The sequence below is a fragment of the Vigna unguiculata genome, chromosome 6, assembly GCF_004118075.2.
Source record: "Vigna unguiculata cultivar IT97K-499-35 chromosome 6, ASM411807v1, whole genome shotgun sequence".
Lineage (NCBI taxonomy): Eukaryota > Viridiplantae > Streptophyta > Magnoliopsida > Fabales > Fabaceae > Vigna > Vigna unguiculata.
This window is the reverse complement of record NC_040284.1, coordinates 15,891,308-15,908,949: the sequence shown is the minus strand read 5'-3', so window position 1 is coordinate 15,908,949 and position 17,642 is coordinate 15,891,308. Positions and strand designations below refer to the sequence as shown.

Sequence of the window (17,642 nt, the reverse complement as noted above, 5' to 3'; positions counted from 1 at the left end):
ACACTTCTTCGTTACATTTAAAGTTCAGTTCATCATCCCATTAGGTCCCTGCATTCTACATTTTGCATCATTCATGCATAGCATAATTTAGTTTCCATCATGCATTTAAATAAGTTTTAGTTTAGGTAATTCTTAAATTTCTTGATTCAATTTTATGTTCTCCTTTTTCATGTTTTATTTTCTCCTTAAACGAAATTAAATTGTACAAACTAAACTTAATACACACCATTTCCTTGAATTCGATACCCAAAATTTTTCTATACTTCATTAGGAAAACTTTAGAATTATTTCCTAAATTCTAGTGCAACAAAAAAATAGTTTAACAAGTCTAAAACTATATTTAAAAGATTCTTTTTAAATTTAAGGACCAGAATAAAAATCTACCTTAAATATAAATATATATATATATATATATATAATAAAATAATAATAATAAAACACAATTAAACCTAAAACTTTATTACCGATATTCATACAAAAATGTGGCAATTGGAAATTGTATACTTTTGAAATTGACCTAATGTTGAGTGACTTATAAGTTTGTGACTTGACTTTGAAAAATGGTATTGATAGAATAGTATGAAAAATCTTGGTTTCAATGTAGGATGTGATGTGATCGTAGTCACGTTGTCTCATTCCATGGATAGGTGATGACTTGTATGGTGGATGATCATTGGAGGATAAAGAACTAACTAATGATCAAATACTCACCGATAAAGATATATTTAAATAGGAAAATGATAAAGTGACTCCATTTCTTTGACCCTTTCCATTACTACCTGAGGTGGCATACAAACATGGCCAGGTGAGGTCGTTTTTATTTTTGAAATTAATATAATTTAAAAAAAATACTGAGGCGGGAAGTGATGGGAAGTGAACTGCTCGACTTTCCCACTTTCACTTTCTCTGGAGTCGTTCTATGTTTCTCTCCTGCGAACACATACTCTCATTCTCTTCTCACCCTTAACAAAAATTTTTTTGCGAAGTTTGTAAGGATTTTTACGAAGGAAGATAGAAAACGAAGATGGAGAAAGGGTTATGGAGAAAAGGTGAAGAAGTTTTTCGGATTGTCTCTCGCATCCAAAGCTTGAAAGGGTTACGGAGAAGAGTTTTTGGTTTTGTTGACGAAGGCTGTTTGTCTCTCTCGTAGAGCACGAAACGACGTGAGGGAAAAAAGGTGAAGGTGTTGTTGACGAAGGCGTTTTCTGTGTCGCGCAAAGCACGACATGGAGTTACATTGTAGTTTCTTCAATCAGTGAGGTGAAGCAATTCCTCCATTGGGTTTGGGGTGATTGGACATTGTTTTCGAAGGTTGCAACTCTAAGATCGACGGTGGTTGTAAGACATTGGAGGTATGGAGATTTTTTTTACTTGCATTAGGGTGTGCTTTAGTGTTTAAAACACCAAAAATTTTCATTTTTTTTCCATTTGAACTAGATGATTCTTGATTCTAGGGTTTTTGTTTGTTGTGTTTGTGTGAGTATCTATTTGTGATGGAGTTGGTTAGGTTTACATTGGATGTGAAATTAATCGCAATTGAAGTTGAAGTTTTTGATGAACCAAGTACTTTAATAGGTCTGTGAATACCGATTTTCTGAATAGGTTGATCAGAACTGTTTGATTTTTTGGTGATGACTTGTGTGCACAAGTGATGACCTCTACTGCATTTTTTGCAAGCATGTGGTATCACTCAATTTTTTGAACTTTCATGTTATAGCAGTGACAACTTGTGAATGTGTTGATTAACTTTGGTGCATCTGTGTTCATTTCTAAATATGTCTTTCATGTTGTTGCATAACCAAGTTAATCAAAATTGTCTGATTTTTTGCTTATGACTTGTGTCCATACAAGTGATGACCTATGCTGCATTGTTTGCAAGCATGTGCTATCACTCAATTTTTGGAACTTTCATGTTATAGCAGTGACAACTTGTGAATGTGGTGATTAACTTTGGTGCATCTATGTTTATTCTAAATATGTCTTTCATATTGTTTCATAGTCAAGTTGATTAAAACTGTTTGATTTTTTAGTGATGACCTGTGTGCAGACAAGTGATAACCTCTGCTGCATTTTTTTGCAAGCATGTGGAATCACTAAATTTTTGGAACTTTCATGTTATAGTAGTGACAACTTGTGAATGTGGTGATTAACTTTGGTGCATCTGTGTGCAGCCCAATGTGCAACCTACTGACACTACCAATGTGGAGGATATATTGCAGAAGATGGTTCCTCAATCCACCAATATTCCATGTTTTGAGGTTGAGGAGAGCTCCAAAGTTGGATCTTCTGGTTCGGATAATATATCACTTACATAATTCATGATTGTTTAATGTCTTTAATTTTTGTGCTATTTACTTTTAACTTTTGGGTTTACGTTGTTAATTTGTACTTTTAATTTCATGACACTATGTGTTTGGAAGGATGTACTACATCTATGGTATTAAACTTATTTTGTGCACTTTGTTATCCATGTAACTCAATGTCACTCAAACAATAGACGTTGATGAGGTTAGTCCACACCTTAAACATGACATTCATTCCAACTCTGGAAATATTATATGGTTATGTAACTATTAAATGTTGACCGACGATAAAGATTTTGCATCCCCTCCAAAATTTGTGCTATTTGGAAAGGGATTCTATATGTACTCCACTTATAGCCAATCACATAAATTCAATAAGATATAATGCAAGATATTGAACACGATGAGATGAGTTGTGGGATAATTGTTGCACAAGTGCAACAACATACATGTCAACTATTACAATAGTAAATGCTTACCAATCAAGTATTAACTGTTGACCTACACTAAATATTTTGCACACCTTCACAATTCGTGGTCTCTACTAAGGGTTTGAAGATGTAGACCACTGTCCTTGAATTAATAAACCATACTAACATATATTCTATGGATTCAACCTCACCAAACTAGGTGTGGGATAATTGGTAAAACAGGACATACATGATAACTTTGGTAATTTTAGATACTGGTTATTTCACTATTAAGTATTGACTTGCGTTTCACATTTTGTACACACTCATAATCTGTGGTATTTGGTAAGGGTGTCAATATGTACCCCATCTTTAATGAATTAAAACACCTTATACGTATATGTAACGTATTCAACATCATGAAACTTGGTATGGGATAATTCATCCACAAGTCCAACATGATATACTTCTTATGTATGCAAACATTATATGCTGACTAAAGAACTAATTAGTATTGACCTGCTCTAAACAATTTGCACATCCATACAAAATCTGATACGAGGTTAGAGTCAATTTTTTGAAGAACATCAATTTTTGTATAGGATAATTGGTTCACAAGTCCTACATCACATATTACATATTAACTTGATGTGGGATAGTTAGTAAAACATGACAAACATGATTACTCTGGTATTTTTAAATGCATATCACTGAAATATTAAGTGTTGACTTGAAAACAACATTTTGCACATAATTAGTTATTTCTGGTCTGTGGTGGTAAGGGTTTGAACATGTAAACCAATATTACTGAATTGATGACCACATACATATTTACTGCTGACCTACTATAAACTGTATTCGCACAATTACATATGGTTGAATAATTCAACACAAATCACTCAATCCAAATGAGGATTAACAGCATTCACCTATATCAACCAAGCATTGTAGTCTCAATGGCCTTATTTCAGGGCCAACAAAAACAAAACAAAATATCACTTCCTTAACCCAAAAACCCATAACGGTGATTTCAACCTGCCAATCATCGGGCTGAATCGAACAACAGAAAGCACCGAAAACCCTAACTTGGCTACAACCACAAAAACAAATCTTTGAACGAAATGGGATTCTGCGAGGTTTGTCTTCTCCCTCACCCTTTCTTTGATTTCACTAGAAGACGACGTTGAAGAAGTGTAATTGATTTAAACAAGTAGAGATTTAGTCATATACAAATCCTTTCTTCCTTTTCCCTTTCTTCGTGTGGAGTGGTCTGTGCAAAGAGAACAACTTTCTCTGTCCCTTCAATTCCCACCCACTGTGCCATAGTGTCTTTAAAAAGAATTTTTAATAAAAATGTAAAAGCCACGTCTGCCTAAGTATTTTTAAAAATAAAAGCCACCTCATTTGGCCATGTCTACCTGCCACCTCAAGGAGTAATGGAAGGAGTCAAAAAAATTGAGTCACTTTATCATTTTCCATTTAAATAATATACTAAGAATCGAGTGCAGTAAAATAGAATTCCACACTTTTTTTGTTTAAAAAAACAAAAATTGAGGTTATTCTTGAGAATTTATAAACTCGAATGGAAGTAATTAATATACAAGTATTTTAAAATATATACAAAGATTTTAGATTTAAAAATATTAAAATATAGTTAAAAGTATATATTTATTGATTTAATTAAATTTAAAGAACCTTATAAATTTAAATATTTTCAATTGAATCTCCATTAAATATTTTGATATTTGTATACATTTTTTTTGTAAATAGTCGATTTATTTAGTACAGCAATTATTAATATTATTTTTATTTTAATATGATAAAAAAATATAGCTTTAATACAAAAATTTGATTTCGTTAATTTTGTTTAAACCCGTGGTAATTAAAAATGTGTTTACTTTTTAGTTAGTTTTTTAAGTAATTGTCATCTGTATTTATTAAAAGAAAAAGAAATTAATGATAATATATGATTAATATTGAAGGGAGTCTTTTAATCTTTGCAAAGTTGTTTTGTGTAAAGACTTGGAAGAAATACTAAGTGTAAGGGTAGGGGAAAGGCACGTTTAAGAGATAGAGATTAGATGTTATGTACAAGTTAAATGAATTAGATAGTAAATGTAAAGAAGGAAGTACAAATGTTTTTTCACTAAGTGTGGGGAAGTATGGTAGACATTATGCATAATTGCACTTGTTATATGTGGTTAGGTGGAGTAGACACTAGTGTGTGATGTTATGAATGGTAGATTATGTAAGTGTAGTTGAACCAAATAGACAATATGACATCAAGTGTAGTAAATGAAGTGTTTAGTTAAGGCAGGGTAATAACTTAACTAAAAAGACAAAGTTACAATGAATATGTTAGACAAGAGGTGAAAATCGAACTAGGTAGATGCTAAGTGCAATTACACATAGTAGACAAACGGTTTAAGGGCATGAGCCAAACACTAAGTGTATTTGGCATAGAGTAGACGATATTTGTAAAATACAAGGATAAGATGATATGTCTAATTACATGTATAAGACAATAGGTGTATTTACACTAATTACAGAAATAGGAAAGGCTTATACAATGAAATGTAGAATTGATGGAAGGTGTAGGTAAAATGAGTAGATGAAGTGTGTGAACTTTGGAGGATGCTAAGTGGAAGTAAAAACAAGAGTTATAGATAAGGTGAGTTAGATGTTGTGTGGTAAATGTTGTATTGTCAAGTGTTTGAGAGTAGTGGATGTTGTGTATTTAAACTTTGAACCTAGTAGATGATACATTAAAATGAATAGAGTAGACAATATGAGTATGTAAGGATAAACTGAGGGAGAGTAAACAATATTAATAAAGCTTAATTCTTTAATGTGTAATAAATTAATCTAAAGGTTATTTAATTAAATAGTTACTTACAAGCTTGACCGAGAAAAGTGGCGCAGTAATAGGATGAATTCCATTCTTATTGGAGTACCATCTCTAAAAAATTGTCTTTTTTCTTGTATTTCCTTAAAAACTATCATGAAAGCATTAGAGTGGTTACTAGTTTTGAAGGTTTGCTAAGAAATTGAAGGGATGTGAGGAAAATGGTAGCATTAATGGGTAGACCTTGAGAAGGAAAACAAAGGGAAAACGTTTTAGGACCATATTAGGGAAGCTCACAATTTTTTTTTGTCATGTTAGTGATTATTAAAATTGTATTCATTAGATTGTCATGTGGTAATGGAGTGTGAGGTTGATGTGGTTTTTTTGTTATGAGTGAATAATAAGTATTGATTTTCACGAGAATGTTGGTAGCTTTGTGAACGAGAATGATGGTAGTTTGCTTAGGAATAGTTTGAGTTTTGGCTATTATATGGGCATTACCGAGAAAGTTTTTTTGAAGAAATATGTCATTAGCTTCAAGGAACATTTGCCTCTCTTACCAGATGTCTACAAAGGATTGATTCATCGTGATGATGTAATGTAGACTTTGAAGCTTTATGCAGGCTATTTTTCTAACTTTTAACTCCTCTATTTCAGTCCTGAAGTGAACCTGAGTTCTATCTGCTTTTGCTTTTTGTGTCGATATAGTTTGTTTTGTTTTGCTTAAATAGGATGGAGTTTTGGTCAGATTTATAGCATTTGAATTTTATAATCAATTATATAAATCTACTTACTTGCGATATTCAATTTAATTATCTGGATTGTTTGTCTATTTTTCAGTTTGAGTCAAATCAAATTGCATTAAGTTATTGTAGTTTTACGATCCTTTAATAAATGAATTTTGTTTAGTTGTCTTCCAAGCCCAAGCTTACAACTCTTTTCAACATGAAATTTGTCATTGTATCTTGTCATGTTAGTGCATACTGCATACTGTTATACGATGGATACATATAGTTTTGAACTTTCCTCAACTTCTGGTTATCTTTTCAGTAGCATTTACTGTTGTTAGGAAAGATCGGGTGTAGTGCTATCTCTCATTGAATCAAACATTTGCCTTAACCAAAAGTTTTAGCAGATATCAAGACTGCAAAATCTACAGGTATTATGGAGTGGGATGTTTAGCGTATGGAAACCTGAAGTTGAAGCGGACCTATTAATGCAAAAACCACTTCATGTGTGTGAAATGAATGGTATACTTGATGTAGTGTTGTTCCTATATAGTCAACTTTGATCCTTTGCTAATGATAATGTTTCCATCATCCTTTATACAAATCTAATTTTTTGTACTTATAATTTTTGTGATTGCCTTTTGTCCTTGGTCTTTCCAACACGAATTAAAAGGAATAAAGTGGTAAAAGATAATGAGGTATTGCTTGCTGATAAGCTTTTACCGGAAGAACTTTCATGTTTACTCAAATATGCTTTTATAAGTCATATTCTTACTTTAATGCTTTTTATATAATTCTTTCAATTTACTAGGTAACCCTGAGCTTACTTTTGTCACTTGTATATATAAATTTTGGAGACTTAAGTTTATTCATGGAGACTTATTTTGAAGGGTGCTCAAATCCAAGTGAGAAGTTCATTTTTCTGAGTTTCATATGCATTTACTTTAAATGCTTTTTATATGATTCTTTCAGTTTGCTAGGTAACCCTGTGCTTAACTTTGTCACTTATATGGATAAATTTTGCAGATTTAAATTTATTCATGGAGACTTAGTTTTAAGGGTGCTCAAATCCAAGTGACAAGTTCATTTTTCTGAGTTTCGTATGTGTTACATATATTGTTCGATATCTTATCTTTATCTTCTATCTTCAGTTTATTTGTTATTATTTTCTATTTTGTATGTTGGGCTTAGCTCATGTCTCCTTTATTATAAATACATTACCCTATGTGTATTTTTACACAAGATGGAGATTAATCTCAAACCTATTTTCACTGTATTCAATGGCATGCATTTACTTTTTATGTCAACATGTGGAGTTTTATTTTTCTTGGAGGGAGGGTGTTTTGGTTGGATTTACAACATGTTTGGTTTTATAATCATGTGAATGAAACTACTTAGTGATTTCCTTTTTCAGCATCTTTGTGTCATAGTTTATTAATTTCTGTTGATACAACAGAGCACATTAGAAGAAATGTCCCTATGTTTTGCAGGCCAAGGTTAAATATGATGAACAACCCTATGTGCTTTGGCGTAACTGCAAATTCCAATGCAAAATCACTTATATTTGTAATTTGTTTTCCAATAACAAGTTTTTGGTAAATACTGTTTTTTTTTTCACCTAGTTCTTTACTTTTGCCTATATTTTCAATTGAAGTTTAGCTTATTTTGTTTATAAATTAAGTTTCTTGAATCAATGAACTAATACTGAGATGGTTAAGTTTATTGTTAGTTCTAATTATGACCATAGTGTTGGTCAGCCAGTATTTATAAACAATATAAAGAGGTTTACAATAAAAAAATAAGATCAAAACAATGATCTCACTTAAGCATTATAAAATCTTTATTTCCCAAGCCACAATTCTGTATAGTTCAGCATTTAGTTGGAACTTTAGAGTTCTGATGCAATTGCAAAAGAATAGTTATAGAGTTAACGTATGCACAACTTTCTCAATTATTAGTTTGAAGCTACCGATTGGGCAGTTACTTCTGGTCATTATGCATATGTTAAAGAAAGGGATGAACAACCCAACCACATGGGGCCAACCCATAAGGATCATGGCAAATTCTTCCTACATTTCCATATTTTTCTTTTGTCTTGTACGACCATGAATATAAAATTTCCCATTTTTCCTTTAGAGATGTGTAATTCAAAAGTTACAACTTATTTTAGATTGTACAATCTGAAAGTTACTTTTTTTCTTCAAAAGAAATTTCTGAATTGCACAATATGGAAGTCAAAAACGACTTCTGAATTTCAATCTCACAAAAACTATCTTTTTTTCTTCAAAAAAAGTCTTCTAGATTGCACAAACCGGGAGTCAAGAATAACTTCAAGAAGTTAACTAAGGTTAAGAAAAAAATAGCTTCAAAATATACAATCTAGAAATCATTTTTAACTTTTGGATTGCATAATCATGAAGTCATTTTTGTCTTTCGGATTGTACAATTTGGAAATCATTTTATACGCTCAAGAAGGTTTTTTGTTTTTGGGTTGTGCAATCTAAAACTCTTTTTTAAAAAATAACTTTTCAATTGCATAATCCTAAAGTTATTTTTTGACTTTCGGATTGCATAACTTGAAAAAAATAAAACTGAAATTTTCATATTTATTGGAGTGCAGGACTTGGTAATAATTCAAAATTAGCTAGCTGAAAAATTTGGTAATAGTTTTATGGGAAAAAGATTATGCCAAACTGGTTATTTATTTCTATCTGTTTGTTATAGTTACTGGAATAATAACATTATTTCTAGAAAGAAAGGATTGACTAATGTGGAAATTTTCATGGGAAGAATATATGCTGGGACAATTCCTTGCATAAGTTAAACCAAACAAAGGTTCCATTTCATCATTTGCTGAAGCAAAAGGTATTCTTAATCATTGCCTTAGGCTTTTAGTGATTCTAGTTGAATAACATTTTTTGTTTTCTACAATTATGAACTTTCTATAAAAGATATTTTTGCTCGAAATGTTGTTTATAGATTTTAAATCATAAACATTTAACTTTTTTCTCTCTAAAACCTTTATTTATTTTTATCTGCCTTAGACTAAAAATTTCAACTGAACTGGCAATGAATTTTATAAATAGATATAGACATTCATGCTTAATTCTATTATAAATATATGTTTAAAAAAAAATTGTAATTCTGAAAGCTAATTCAAATTATAAGTTGTAGTTGAAATATTATCATGTAATGTAAGCAACCTTTCCAAGAATGTTCAACTTCAATTTTAACATGCATGGAGTGAAGACAAAGCTACATTAAAGTCCTTGTAAAGAAAAGAAGGACTTTGAACTTTTTCCATTTTGCTCCACGCAACATTCTTTAATGACTTAAATATATATTTGGTCCCTATTTTTGTTCATTTTATTCAATTTGGTCCCTATTTTTGTCCATATTTTTGTTTTATGTTCAATTAGATCCTCATTTTCGTCAAATTGTGGTCAATTTGGTCATTTTCACTAACGGTATTTAAATAGTTAACGTTTTTTAACAGTACATGCCACGTGTCAACTCTTGGTTTTTTTGATTTTTTTTTAAATTTTTTTTAATTTTTTTTTAAATTTTTATTAAATTTTTTTTGAATTTTTTAAATTTGAAAAAAATGATCCACGTGTCAAGTCACAGTTGTGCCACGTGTCAATGTTAGTGCCACGTGTCAGTTTGTAGTAGTATTATTTTTTTGTTCAATTTAGTACCTATATTTGTTATTTTTATTCAATTTAGTCCCTATATTCGTTATTTTTGTTTAATTTAGTCCCAAATTTTGTTAAAATAAAACCACTCAATTTTTTAAATTGACATTATTATTAGTTATTTTTTAAATTTAATTATAAATTATAATATTTAATTATTAATTGAATATAATTCTTAGATTCAATTGTTAAACAAAATATAATTATTTAAATATCATTTAAAATATAACTATTAAAATTTTAAAAATATATATTAACATTTATAAAATTCACATTTAAATTTAAAATATTTAATATTTTTATTGCATTTTAGATATTAAAATCTAAAATATTTTATATGTAAATGTTAATTTTACAAATATTAGTTTATTTTTCTAAAATATTTTTATATATCAATTTTAAAAATATTTTAGAATATAAATATTAGAAAAAAAATTAATAATTATATTCTTATAATATTTTAAATAATTATATTCTATTTAGCAATTAAATATAAGAATTTATTCAATTTATAATTAAATTTAATAATTTATAATTGAATTTAAAAAATAATAAATTCAAAGGTCAATTTTATAAAAGATATTAATATAATTTGTATAATAGATATTAAATTTAGTGTCAATTTGAAAGGGACAAAATTGACTTATTTGAACAAAAATTGGGACTAAATTGAATAAAAATAACGAATATAGGGACTAAATTGAATAAAAATAACGAATATAGGGACTAAATTGAACAAAAAAAATAATACTATCACAAACTGACATGTGGCACTAACATTGACACGTGGCACAACTGTGACTTGACACGTGGACCATTTTTTTCAAATTAAAAAAAAATAAAAATTTTAAAAAAAATTTTAAAAAAATTTAAAAATTAAAAAAAAATTAAAAAAACCAGAAACTGACACGTGGCATATACTGTTCAAAAACGTTAACTATTTAAACACCGTTAGTGAAAATGACCAAATTGACAACAATTTAGCGAAAATGAGGACCTAATTGAACATAAAACAAAAATAGGGACCAAATTGAATAAAATCAACAAAAATAGGAACCAAATGTATATTTAAGCCTTCTTTAATTTATTGCCATTTTTTGTTTTCTAAAGCTGTTGTTTCTTTCATCAGTTTTTAACGAAGTAAAAAATGAAGAAGAACTCCTTGACACATTAACAGTGGTCAAAAAGTTGCATATTGAAGACTTCACTGGACAGCATATTCCAGAATGGTTGAAGCCAATCTAGATGGATGCTCCAAGGACTGAAGCTGCTGAAACATATTAGCTTTCTTATATTATAAAATAGATAAAAGAAATTACCTAAACAATTTTTTTTTTTCAATTTTCATATACTCTTTAGTCTTTGCATAAATACATGAAACAACTAATTATAAAACAAATTTACTCTTGAAAAGAGCTTCATAATTTACTTAACTGAAAACTTTTCCTATAAATTTTATTATTTCCAGTTTTGATAAATTATTACAAGTTTATGAAAAGAAAAATAATCCAAAATGCTATCATTAGCTTCAATCATATATACACACATTCCAAACAACTATAGTTTTAAAAAATTGAGTGAGCCAAACTTTTAAACAAATACAAACAATTTGGGTAATTGACCAACTAACTTAACTTAAATAAAAAATTATCCATAAATAATTCACAGTACAATTTATTAATAATACTAATCAAATTCTTAAGCTAAGAGTAATAATTTTAATTTTTGTTAGTATTTATTAGATTAAAAATAATTATCCCATTAATAATAATATACTAATAAATTTGGTATTGAAAATAACTTAAGTAAATTATCTTTTAAATTGGAATTTTAATCAATAATCATTTAAAAAATCGCATCTAAAATATTTAATTTTACAATTATAAAATTTTTAGTTCAATTGTTTAAAACCTTTTAAAATAAATAAATAAAAAAATCGAGCCAGTCCCGGGAATAGTCGAAATCCGACTAGTTTGCCGTAAAAAAGTTCAAAACTTTGGTCCCAAATTCTCACTATGAAAAAAAGAAAAAAGGGGGTTTAGTTTAAATTGATAAAAAACGGAATATTTCGATCCCAATTTTCTTTGGTTTAATACGAAAAAAGTTCATGCCAAACCCCATGGCATAACAATTCTACCTAGAAAACTAGCCGCTACATAGCACCAAATTACGCCGAGCAATTCTCGTTCATTCCTCTCAATTTTAAAACTACGCATTCTTCAATCAAAAGCCCATTTGTTTGTCCCCATGATCAAGTTCATTATCTTCATTGCCCCCATTGGAGCTTCGACCACCCTGCTCTGAAGTCAGCTTAAGAGTTTGCATCGAAGGTTGCAGCGTTCAAAAGAATACATTAGTAGAACATTGAAATCTGAGTAAGTAAATGGTGCCTCGTATTCTCATTATAACTAGAGTATTTGCGTCCTTCACACACTGCAGAAGCACCCAATTCCAATTGGGTTCTCTGCAGCAACACAAACACCATGCTTCTCTTTTTATGTTCAACACATTCACTTCTGCTGAGGACAGCCACAAAGGTGACACCTTTACTGTGTCTTACCTCAGCAACTCGTGTGGGTTGTCCCTGGAATTGGCCAGGAAACTCTCCAAGAGGGTGAATTTGAAAACCCCAAATGGTCCAAATGCTGTTCTTGACACTCTCAAGAACTATGGATTCTCCAAGTATCAGGTTGCAAAACTTGTTGAGAAAAATCCCAGGTTGCTTGTAGCAAGTGTGGAGAAGACCCTCTTGCCCAAACTCAAGTTCTTCAACTCTATTGGTGTTTCCAACACTGTCATCCATAAGATAGCGCATGAAAACCCCTTAATCTTGCTAAGGAGCCTGGGAAAATGCCTTGTGCCACGGTACGAGATTATCAGGAGTGTAGTTCGTGATGATCTGGAAGTTGTTAGAGTTTTGAAAAATGCCCCACTTGGTTTCACATATTGTGACCTATTGAATGACTTGGTACCTAACATCGGGATCCTGAGGCAGTATGGTGTGCCTCAGGGCTCAATCTCTCTGCTGATGGTCAACTTCCCCTCTGCAGCAATGGTGAAGCATTCAAGATTTGTGGAAGTTGTCGAGAGAGTTAAGAAATTTGGGTTTGATCATAAGAAAACAACTTTTGTCATGGCTATCCAAGTGCTTTTAACGATGCGTAAAGGGGCATGGGAATCCAGATTTGAGATTTATGAGAAGTGGGGCTGGAACTGGGAAATGACTCTTCAAGCGTTTGTGAAGTTTCCGAATTTTATGAAGTTGTCGGAGGAAACCATTACGAAGAAAATGACTTTCCTAGTGAAGGATATGGGTTTGTCATCATTAGATATTGCTGCATGTCCTCCTGTTCTGGCCTACAACTTGGAGAAGAGGATTATCCCTAGATTCTCGGTAATTAAAATTTTGAAATCAAAAAATTTGCTTAAGAGCAATATGAGTTTCAGTTCCTATATGGGCTTTACCGAGGAAATCTTTTTGAAGAAATTTGTCATTGATTTCCAGGAACATTTGCCTTTATTACCAGATGTCTACAACGGATTAATTCATCATGATGATGTTAAGTAATCTTTGAAGGTTTATGCAGGCTGTTTTCCTAACTTTTGACTCCTCTATTTCAACGCTGGAGTGAACTTATGCTCTGTCTGCTTTTGCTTTTTGAGTCGATATTATTGTGAATTTATTTTCACTTAACTGTAGGGTTTTGGTCATATTTACAGCATATAGATTTTATAATCAAATATATAAATCTACATACTTTGTGATATTCAATTTAATTTCTTGATTGTGAATCTGTTTTTCAATTTCAATCAAATCAAATTGCATTTAGTTGTGGTACTTTTACAGTTCTTTTAATAAATGATTTCTGTTTAGTTGTCTTAAAAGCCCTAGCTTTTGATTCCATTGAACTTGAAATTGTCACTATATCTTGTTAGTGCATATTGCATACCGTTATATGAAGTCATGGATTCATATAGTTTTGAACTTTTCTCATCTTCTGTTTATCTTTGCTTTTAAGGATTATAAGTTATGGCAAATTACAAAATGATGTTAGTAGTCAAAGTATTGTTTCTTTAATGAAGATATCTAATAATGATGTTCTCATGGGTTGAGTAGCATTGAATATTGTTAGGAAAGACTAGGTTTTGTGCTTTCTCGCATTGAATTGAACATTGTCCTTACAGCCAAAAGATATAGCAGATTTTTAGGGTACAACTTTGTTTTCTTAATAATGTGTTTGGATAAAGAAATTTAGGAGGTTGATTCATTTTTTAGAGAATTTAAATTTTTTTATAACATCATATTTGTTAGTAAAGAAATTGAAATTTTAGAATATTATGAGTAATTGGGATACTCAAGATTAGAGAATTTCAAATTCTACTTAGAAGTTAAGAATCTGAAATTCTTTATATCTTCTAATTTATGTCATTCTTTTTCGTATTTTCTCTTCAATGCGATTTTTGATTGAGCTCTTGTCGACTTGACTAAGACCAGGACATGATTGGATTGGTTGATGTTTGAGTGTTATAATCTCAACAAATTTTGTGTAAATGTTGATGAAATTTCAGACTTGATTAAGACCGTATCTATTTTTCCGACTAATGGCATGCATATGCAAGGGGATTACTCCTTGAGATTTTGAGCTCAATTTTGCTAATTTCATATTTTGATGCCATGGTTTATACAATATGTTGATTATGGCATGTTTTATGATTTATATATGAAGAAATGCTGGTAACGTAATGTTATAAATAGTTAAATATGATAGGCTTGATGTTGTGTTGTGACTAGGGCACCCATTAAGACCTTTTTTGCTTCATTAGTTTAAATTAAAACATTTGAGATTAAACAAGTCACAGAAAAACGAGGAGTATCATAGACAAAACTTAAATATTTACGATTATGTATACTATTTTTAATTGAGCATGTTGCAGGTTTCTGAAATTATCGGTATTGGAGTGATGAGGTATTTTGGGAATGGAAATGCATTACCCTGAAGAAGGAATCTTTCTCGCCAGGAAGAACACAGAGTTGAAAAGAAAATGTTCATATTGGAGAGTTGTAATCCTGTTTGTACTCCTTTTGTAGTAAATGAAAAGTTTTCGAGAATGATGGTGATGGGAAAACTAATGTAACTCAGTATGAAAGTTAGTTGGCTGTTTGTTTCACTTGACTGCTACTATACCAGAGTTCATGTACTCGTCAAGTTTGACACTTTGGTATAGATAAAAGAGTGTTGAGACATTTAAAAGGAATTATTAGTTTTAGAGTATTTGGTACTGTAATGGAAATGGAAATCTTGGAAGTTCTGTCGATAGTGATTGGAATGGTTCTATTGATCTAAAGAAGACTGCTGGGAATTCTCTTAACTTGACAGTTGAGTGTGGAATGGATGTAAGAACAAGATTTTGTGATTGATCTTCTGGTACTTAGAAAATTTGAATACTTGGTGAACTGATAAGAACATGTCAGTGTAATATCACCAACATACCAAGCAATTAGATTGACTAAGGACAAAATGCAGTTTCGTGTTATGTATTTAATCATTTGAACAAGGTGGATGTTTAGAAACAAGTTGGATGAAAATGAAAACATAACCAAAAATAAAGTTAGGATTGTTGCAAAAGAATATAGTTAAGAATAATGTATAGATTATGATGAGACATATGTTCTGGTTACGAGGTTAGAGGTTATATGCTTACTTTTTACTTATGCTTCAAGAATGAAATTTAAAATGTATCAAATGGATGTTAAGAATGTTTTTCTTAGTGGGTTTATCAAGACAAATGTGTATGAAGAACAACTTCCTAGTTTTGAGGATTACAAATCACATCTATAGATTGAAAAAACACTATATGGATTAACACAAGCTCCTAGATATATTTTGGTATGAAAGACTTAGTACATTTCTATTATAAAATGATTTTATTGGAGGAAAGGTTGATTTAACTTTATTCATTAAGAAATAGGTGAACATATTTTAATTATTCAAGTGTATGTGGATGATATAATTTTGGATCAAATGATAACTATTTTTGTGAAGGATTTGCAAATATTATGCAGGGAGCAGGGGTGGAATAAGGTTAGGACAGAGGAGAGCTGTGGCACCTCCAACCATTTTTTTTTTCCTTTTTTTTATTTATTTAAAAAATAATATTTATATATTATTATTTTATTTATATTAATTGATTTTTATTTTATTTTATTTTTTATATATTTTAAAAATATATATTTATATATTATTACTTTATTTATATATTATTACCTTATTTATATTAATTTAATTTGAATTATTTTTCTTAAATTTAAAAATCATGCTTTTTTTCTATTATAATTTCTTATATTTTTTTATTTAGTTTTTCTCTTCTGTGCTTCCATCTTTTTCTCTCATTTTATTTTCATCTCAATTTTCACCATCGTTTCCTTATTATTTTCAAAATCAAATTGCATTACGACAAAATTGAACAGTTAATAAATATTTTGGACGGAACAATTTCTTCTTTTGAGTAAGTTCATTTTTTTCCCTTCTTTTTTTTAAAGCAATTTGTTTTTCTCTTGTATGTGGCTTTTCTATGTTCTAGGCATATCTCTATCTGTTAGAGATCATAAAATCATGCTTTAATTGTTGATCAAACTATTCTTTGTGTAGATAGAACTATTTTAGGCTTTGAAGTTGTGTAAAGGAAAGGTAAGAGAAGCTAATCATTTAGAAGTTATTAGTTTTCTTAAAATATCGAGTCTTGCTTTTAAGATTTAATTTAGGGTGTTCATAATTTTATTTTTTTGTAAAAGAATTGACAATTTTATATTAGAAAAATTATGATAAAGAGTAAAAGAATTTATTCTTTTTTCAAGAGGAAGACTTGTGATGAAGATGAAAAAAACGCATTTACGTCATCTAAAATTGAGAAACTTCATGATAATCCAAATATTGAAGAAAACAAAAAACAACTCTCTAAGGTTCCTAAAGTTACATATAATGAATTTGAAAATACTTTAGAACGTGATCCGAGGAAGCGTCTTCAAATCTAACAATACCCACCAAATGAAATTGATGAGGTACGAAGGGCTTATCTAAAATGGGGTCCATATCAAATGCATATAGAAAATTATCCGTTGTCTGGTAAAGATGATTGCCATTAAGAGATGCTACGTATGGCTTACCGTGCTATCTTTTTAGTAAAAAATCAAGGGAAGGACTTGACTCAGATGTTTTCATTCTTACATGTAATTGAGTTTATTTTCATTGAATTCTAATTTGCAATAAGTTGATTGTCATTAACATGTTTTAACTTTTTGAATGTTTTTTTATAGGTTTTAAAAGTTGGATAACCATTTTGACTAAAAGTAACTTTTGTTTTTGTTTTTATATATTATTGTTGATGATAAACTTTATGTTACTCTTTCACATATATTATTGTTATGTTGTTTGGATTATATTGTCATGAGTACTTATTTTGAATAAAAAATGATGTAAAAAATTAATTTTTTTAATTAAAAAAAATTATATATAACAAATATAATTTGGCCCCCCTAAAATTTTTGGTCAAGTTCCGCCACTGGCAGTGAGAATTTGAAATGTCAATGATGGGAGAATTGACATTCTTTCTTGGATTGCAAATTAAGCAAAAGGAAGATTGAACCTATATCACAATCCAAG

At 29.9% G+C, this 17,642-nt stretch overlaps 1 protein-coding gene across 4 annotated transcripts; it reads left to right on the top strand.

Annotated features, from left to right (window-relative positions):
• The first annotated feature begins 12,042 nt into the window (after positions 1-12,042).
• On the top strand, positions 12,043-15,427 carry LOC114186870 (transcription termination factor MTERF2, chloroplastic-like). Of its 4 annotated transcripts, XM_028074916.1 has the most exons (3): positions 12,045-13,375; positions 13,487-13,558; positions 14,917-15,427. In XM_028074916.1, exons 1-2 carry the CDS (start codon positions 12,365-12,367, stop codon positions 13,547-13,549), a joined length of 1,074 nt encoding a protein of 357 aa, XP_027930717.1. In that variant the 5' UTR covers positions 12,045-12,364; the 3' UTR covers positions 13,550-13,558; positions 14,917-15,427. The 4 variants fall into 4 exon arrangements, with proteins under 4 accessions (XP_027930714.1, XP_027930717.1, XP_027930716.1 ...); XM_028074913.1 differs by having other exon boundaries at positions 12,043-13,558; XM_028074915.1 differs by having other exon boundaries at positions 13,487-15,427.
• Positions 15,428-17,642: the final 2,215 nt, after the last annotated feature.

Excerpts from the sequence above, each read along its gene's own strand:
- LOC114186870 (XM_028074913.1), top strand. The coding sequence starts at position 12,365 with ATGGTGCCTCGTATTCTCATTATAACTAGAGTATTTGCGTCCTTCACA.